The 6,884-nt window shown below is 39.9% G+C and overlaps 1 protein-coding gene across 1 annotated transcript; it reads right to left on the bottom strand.

Annotated features, from left to right (window-relative positions):
* Nucleotides 1–864: 864 nt before the first annotated feature.
* Nucleotides 865–4,712, bottom strand: crybb1l3 (crystallin, beta B1, like 3). Its single transcript, XM_023424054.1, has 6 exons — nucleotides 4,607–4,712; nucleotides 3,372–3,445; nucleotides 3,117–3,235; nucleotides 2,893–3,025; nucleotides 2,263–2,405; nucleotides 865–1,891 (listed from the first exon to the last, which is right to left on the bottom strand). Exons 2-6 carry the CDS (start codon nucleotides 3,435–3,437, stop codon nucleotides 1,723–1,725), a joined length of 630 nt encoding a protein of 209 aa, XP_023279822.1. The 5' UTR covers nucleotides 3,438–3,445; nucleotides 4,607–4,712; the 3' UTR covers nucleotides 865–1,722.
* Nucleotides 4,713–6,884: the final 2,172 nt, after the last annotated feature.

The following is a 6,884-nucleotide window of genomic DNA, read 5'->3' as shown; positions in this document are numbered from 1 at the left end:
AACTCATTCTCCGTGCCTCCTCCCTTTCTCGATCCGGTAAAAGATAAAAATCAGCCCTCAGCTCCCTCCCTCCCTCCCTGAAGGCTCATCGGCTCTCTCACAAGCTATTTAATCCAAATCCTGTGGCTTTAAACCGACCAGTGGTGCGTGCCTGACGGTCTGCGCGCCTCGCCGTCTGCTCAGACACCAGCGCCTGCATGGCTGGGTTTCACTCAGCAACAGTAACCCATTGCTCCATTGCTCAATACTGGTTTCTCTCCTCAGTCATGAACTCCCCCCCACCCCCAGCAGAAGTTCTCTGGTCTCGAAAAAAACACTTGTAATAATAAGTTGTTTAGGTGAGCTGCTGTGTGAAAACAGAGGGCAGCGAAATCAGTATGTAGGCTGCTTATGTCATTGCCAAACGACTGTTCCTTTCTTTCAGAATAATACAGCTCCTCATTGTGTATCTCAGCTTCCACAAAAGCCAGTGAAATATCTTCTTGAGGCTTGGCTCTGTAGTATTGCACGCTTAAACAGGTAAGTATCAAGGTATCATCAAGTGTTTTTTTTTTTTTTTTTTTTTATACAATAATAATTTTTTGGCAACCTGGCTGCAGCAGAACAACCTGCAAAAACTTTTTTTTTTGTATATTATCACATAAAGTCCCTACATCTGTTGGCAAACAATTACCCTGTTGGATACCCATTCAGCAGTCATGGAACAACTATTATTAATTTGGGCTCTTACCTGTTACTTAACATATAGTTATTTACTCCGCTGTTGATGAAACACATAATAGATAATAGGCTATAGTGACCTGAGAGAAAGACCATTATGTCTTGAAGGAAAAACACAAAGAAACAGAGGAGATGAGACTGTCGTTCAGGTGTGATATTTTTATTTCATTTTTTTCCATTGGAAAGTTGCTTTCCAGATGCCAGCATCCCTGAGAAAGTGTAAAATGCAAATCTTCTGGACAGCCCCATGAGTGAGATGAAACAGGCCAGCCAAAAGATATTCACATCTGCATAACACAACCCTGCACAGCCACCTATCTTTCCTTTAATCACAGACTGGCCAGTGCCCTCCTTCAGTCACTGAGGTCAGCCTTTTGCTTTGTGATGAGAAGATAGCGCCTCCCTCTGCCTGGAAACCTAACTGCAGGGCATGTGCAGAGATGAGAGCTGTCCAAGGTAGTACATTGTGAGGTGTGATATGATGGTCTATCCCTATACTCTCTAAAATCTGTGGATCACAGGAGAGGCAGAGCGCTTTGATGAACAGGCTTATTGGCATCATTTCAGCTTGAAACACATAGGCCAGTAAATAAAAATAAAATCAAAGGTTTGTAGGTATGGTTGCAAGTAGCATTGAAACAAACTACTAAACACAAACTATTAACTTAAATCTACTAATCTCCTATGTTCCCCCTTTCATAAATATGATAAATCATATAATCTTTCTATGAGGTCTGTAGACAGAGAGCATTGCTACTGTTTTTACCAGTGTTACAGTAACTCTGGAAGTCTGTGACACTCAGAACTTCTCATCCCATTCAGAATCATTCACGATGGCACATACTCCCAAATCCTACCAGTAAAAGCAATAACAATATTCAAAAGCCGTTAGCTTGTGTGGCTAAGTGGCTATTCAGGAATTTCCAAGGGATGGTTAGCAGCATGGCAAGCCAGACCCCTTGCTATTCCCTCCTGTTAGCCCACAATCTGCTGGACTCCCCTCTATGCGGTCATCTCGAAGCAGCCCCTGCGGTGCGTCTGCATGTCTCTCACCCTGCGGATGGACTGGATCTGGGGGTGGTGGGCTCCCCACTCATTCCAGTGCTTGAAAGGGCCCATTTCAAACACGTACTGAAAGCCGCGGTAGCCAGGGTACTGGTAGCCCACCCAGCTGTGTGAGGAAGTCGAGAGAAGAGAGATGTAAACAACAAATCTGTAATAATGTAGATAAAGCTGTGTACTCTTTTAGTTTTCATTTAATTCTGATGAATATTTACACCTGCTCCTCTTCGTTAAGCTTTAACATACACTACTATTCCTCTAATGCTCTAATCCTCTGAGTATTATTATGCAAGTGAAGTTTGATTTGAATTACCTTATTTCTCACTTATTTCTGTTGCTAACCTTGATAGATATTATTATACACTTCCAGTTGATTTTTGCTTAGTGAAATAACATTTGTTTCTCATCTTAAGTCAGTTTCTTACAGCTTTAGGCCACAACAGCCAATCAAAAACAACCCCACAACTAGGTGTGACTTACGTTCCACCAGTGACCTGAATGCTGGCAACACGGTCCTGGAAACCGTAAGACCACAGGCTGGGAATATCCTCGTCGCATACCTCCATCTTACGACCCTCGAAGTTTGGACATTCATACAGGCAAATCTTGTGGTCCTGGGGGTCCTATAAGAAACATACATTGCTTTTCTATTTGTAGCTGTTACCACTTTCCATACAGAGATTGTAGATATTGGTGGTGGTGTAGCTTGTGGTTCATTCCCTGTCCCAGATTTTAGCCAATAAAGAGATTTAAAACAACAAAGGTCCAGCCAGGATCACAAAGGTTATGCATGAATACACTTATTGTTACGTAATACTGATTATGAGTTTGAATAGAAATGTCATTTTAGAGACTCAGACCAAAACCTCTGGTGGAAAACACTAAATTATCACATTGAAACATAGTGACACAGAAAATGTTAATAAAAATACTGGCAGTGGAGTGGGTCTATAAATACCTGTGTCACTACAACCATAAAAAGCACTTTCCTTTTATCAATAAAAGATGGATGAGAGGTGCAAATGGAGCTAAACAACAGAAATAAACATCAGTTGCAGCAATAGACAGGAAATACAGCACCAAAAAAAACCCAAGCCGACCCCAACTCACCATTCGGACGGGCCTGACGGACATGAAACGGTCACACCTGTAGCTGTTGGACCAGGTGTCCCAGCGGGGGTACTCTCCCTTCTCCAGCATGAACATCTCACCAGTCATGTTCTGCTGCTCAAAACCCACCCAGCTGCACAGACAGATATTTTACTTGTAATCAGTTAAGGAAAAGACATGCATTGTTATAACACATATCTTGGATGGCAAATTTGGTGACTTACGGTCCACACTCCACCCTGATGGAGCCAATTCTTTCAAAACCCTTCTCACACAGGTTACGGTTCTCTCCAAACAGGTCCATCCTACGGCCTTGGAAGTTCTCATATTCATAGAGGTATATCTGAAAAGTAAAACAATCGGAATGCGTTTATTTCTGGAGTCAAGTATTTTCAATTCATAATTATTGTCAGTCGTTTTTAGGATTAGTTGAGTTAAAAAAAAAAAACAAGGAAAAAAAAACAGAAAGGTAGAGGTACCTTGTGGTTGCGCACTCCTATGGCAGAGTGGCTGCCAATGCTGCCTTGAGCACCTGAGTGAGACATGATCAGATCTAGAGAGAACAGAAACACAGTCAGCCAGCCATTTTCAGCGATCAGTGTGGGGCTATGAAGGGGTTAATTACTGTTTCTTCACATCTGGAATACAGCATGTACTGCAGTACACAAGGTGTGCCGTGTAAAATGATTCCTCATGTTGAGCAACTGGAAGGATGCTTCATTTGCCCACGCCAAAGCCCTCAGCAAATGTCATGAACTGAAGTACAACTTGATATATAAATGTAATGAATGTCAATATTAAGATATTCACATCTCTAAAAGAGTCAAAATCAGCTTTTGCCTTAGAGTTAAAGGGGAATATTTTGGTTCTTGAACAGCAGTTCTTTGTAGGTTCATGTTCACATAGCTTAAAAGGGACATCAGGAAAAAAATGGTTAGATGACAGTTTGAACGTGCAACCTGATGAAGGCTTTAAATAGTCAGCTAACATCAAGTCAAGTTTCAGTCAGTTTCACCTTGGACCAACACACAGCATCACCGATGGTGCTCCATTGCACCCCAACAATGATGTCATGGTGTACTGACACACCCTAGAGTACACTTCTACATCACTGGAGCAAGGTGAGAGAGGAAATCAGCAGAAAGGCTTTTCAGGGAGTTTTAAGTTGCTCTTTAAGGTTAAAACATCTAGTAAATGTAGTCAACCATATTCTTTTTCTTCTACAATGTAGAAGATTCAATGATTCAATTTGAAAAGCCAAATGGGAAAAAAGCAGATTTCTACAGTTATGTACATGAAAGCTTTTTTAGCAGAGTGTTGTTCTTTGAACATGATTGTGTTTCCAGTAAAATTTTAATTTTCTCAGTACATCCCCTGAAGTTTTGTCCTTTTCAGGAGAGCAAGAATACTCACTAAGCAGCCACAAGACAATTCATCTGTTCAAGCCTTCCATGTTCAGTCTTTTAAAAACAGTCCCTCCTCTTTCTCATTAATTTTACCTTAGGGTGAACAACTGAACATGAGAGCAGCTCTAAAACATAAAATCATACCATGCTGCAGTTTATGTCAGTATTATATCTACTCAGTCCAAAGTTAAGGTTTAAGAGGAGTCAATCCTTGCTTGGTTCTTTCAGTCCAAAGAATGAGCACATAGGAAAACCACAACATTCTATCAGTTCTTAAAGAGTTAGAAGACCTTAGAGTGGGAACTTACAGTTACAATTGCAGGTTGAAACGGACCGACCTTTGAAGAGAGTGATGGACGCCGGCGTTGTGAGTGGGGATATATATATACATTCACATCCAGACCGAGTCTATACAGGCAGGATTCTGACTTCTCATTGGCTGTGAGCTGCTTGGAGCATGGTGCAGGGTTAAAGGTCACGCTGCTTATCTGTGCACAAGTCGTGCTGACTCGGCTGCCTGTTTTGTTGTCCAGCACCATTGTGGGGGGACCGGGGACAGTCACTGCCATCAGCAGAAAGTTTGCTTGCCTTTACACCCCACACCCCCCTCCACACACACGCACACACACGCACACACACACACACACACACATACACACACACAGTTACTCTTCCAGCCATCGCTCTCACGGCCTGTTCTTCACTTTCTATCGAAATAATTTTTCTATTTTTTTCTTGCTTCCCTTTTGTTCTGTTCCCCGGTTTCTGTGCGATCTGTTTTGTCTTTCACCTCAATATTCTCTCTCTTTCTCTTGATCCTTGGTGCAGCCGGCCGCAAGCCTTTGAGCCCTGTGTGTGTAATGTGCTGACTGCAGGAACAGCATCCATCTCTCTATTGTTTAGGCAGGCGAGTGCTCAACACTCTATTACGTATTATAGGCTGTATCCATACATACAAATCTCACACAAACCCACCAACACACTCGTATCATATGCGTGTGTGTGTGTGTGCATGCCCAATGTCATTCATACACACTGCCAGACTTTTTTCTTGTTATGAAAACAAGTAATAAAAAGGCCACAAATAACTTTAATATAAGCAAAACTATGTAAGGAAAACAAAATATTCCAATTTTGTTATGTTTTGTTATATTCCAATTTTGCATCTCAATTTTATAGGTAGAGTGAATGGATATTTGTGCTGATATGATCTTTCAAATGCTTGCAGACAGATCTCTTTTAGAATATTATGATTTTGCAATTTTAATGATTTTAACATAACTGTCAGACAGTGGTGAAAGGTCTGTGGGCAAATATTCACAGTATGAGCCTTTGAAATGAATTATTAGAGCATGAAAAAAGAACCCGTGGGAAATGTCATCTTTTGTTTTTGCCAGTACAAAGACAATATCTGTGAGACTAAGACAACACCTCTGGCGTCTGGTCTATTTTAGACATTTTTCAGAGACAATCAGATCAGATTCTCTCTGATTCTAATCATTTTGCCATTGAGAAAATGTGGTATATTATCTAAGAAAATATTTGTTTGTTCAAGTTTAGAACACAGAAACATTTACAAGGGGCATTTCCAGAGGGGAGATGCTTTCATTGTATGTGCCCCAGGTTTGCAGCATTTGTGTTGATAAGCAAAAACAGCAGAACTCTTTTTATTTATTTTATGTCACTGAGATTTCGATATGTTTCTCAGCCATTTTCATTTTGGTGTTATATTTCTCTCTTCACCTGCAAAGCACACTACATTTACAGTAACAACAAAATTAGTCTTTACATTAGTATTGCTGACTTACAGCAAATACAATGTAGCCTAGCACAAAATGTCAACATTATACTTCTCATCATATTTCTGGATGTGACTGAACCTTCAGTTTGCTTAGACACGTATAGAAACTGTAGCTACAGTTGTTAAGTTCTGTAGCTACATGTTCTTTAAAATGTTACACTTAAAAATTGGAGTTGGGAAGCGACACTGACCCTCAGAAACTACAAATAATCTGCCAATCAAGCACCCATTAGCCTTATCTTAAGTCTTTTGCACTCATTCATGTAAAACCTTGCCCAAATGATACTGTAATTTGATAACTGTTTTTGGAGCCTTTCATAGGTCTTTTTTATAATGGAAATGCTTTCTCATATAGGGTGATTAATATGTCCTTTCTTCACAGTTTTATTTAAATTATTTCATATGGGGGTAAATGTTGATTTTAGAACAATAATATCAAAGTCATACCAAATATTTTTTGCGTTATGTTCTGTGTGTGAAGCACAGAGTTCGAAGGATTTCACAGTTTCTTTCAAAACCAACCTCAAACACTAAAAACTTACTGTTTCAGAGAGTGATTTTATTGCTTGATGATGATATGATAATGATGTATTGTTAGAGTTTTTGTTACAGTAAGTTGTGAAAAGTCTACAGTTTACATAGAAAGCTAGGTGTTTTGACCTGAAATAGAATTAAAATGTTCTATAGAATATAATGTAAATGTTATTTTGATATATCATAATTTCAATTAACAGTAATTTTGCTGCCGTACAGAAACAACATTAATCAAATGTTTGTTACCTCTA

The sequence above is a fragment of the Seriola lalandi genome, unplaced genomic scaffold (genome assembly GCF_002814215.2).
Source record: "Seriola lalandi dorsalis isolate HSWRI2012SDOR001 ecotype SW California unplaced genomic scaffold, Sedor1 jcf7180002054703, whole genome shotgun sequence".
NCBI classification, from domain to species: Eukaryota; Metazoa; Chordata; class Actinopteri; order Carangiformes; family Carangidae; genus Seriola; species Seriola lalandi.
Note: the sequence above shows the minus strand (reverse complement) of the source record. Positions and strands in the feature narration are given on the sequence as shown.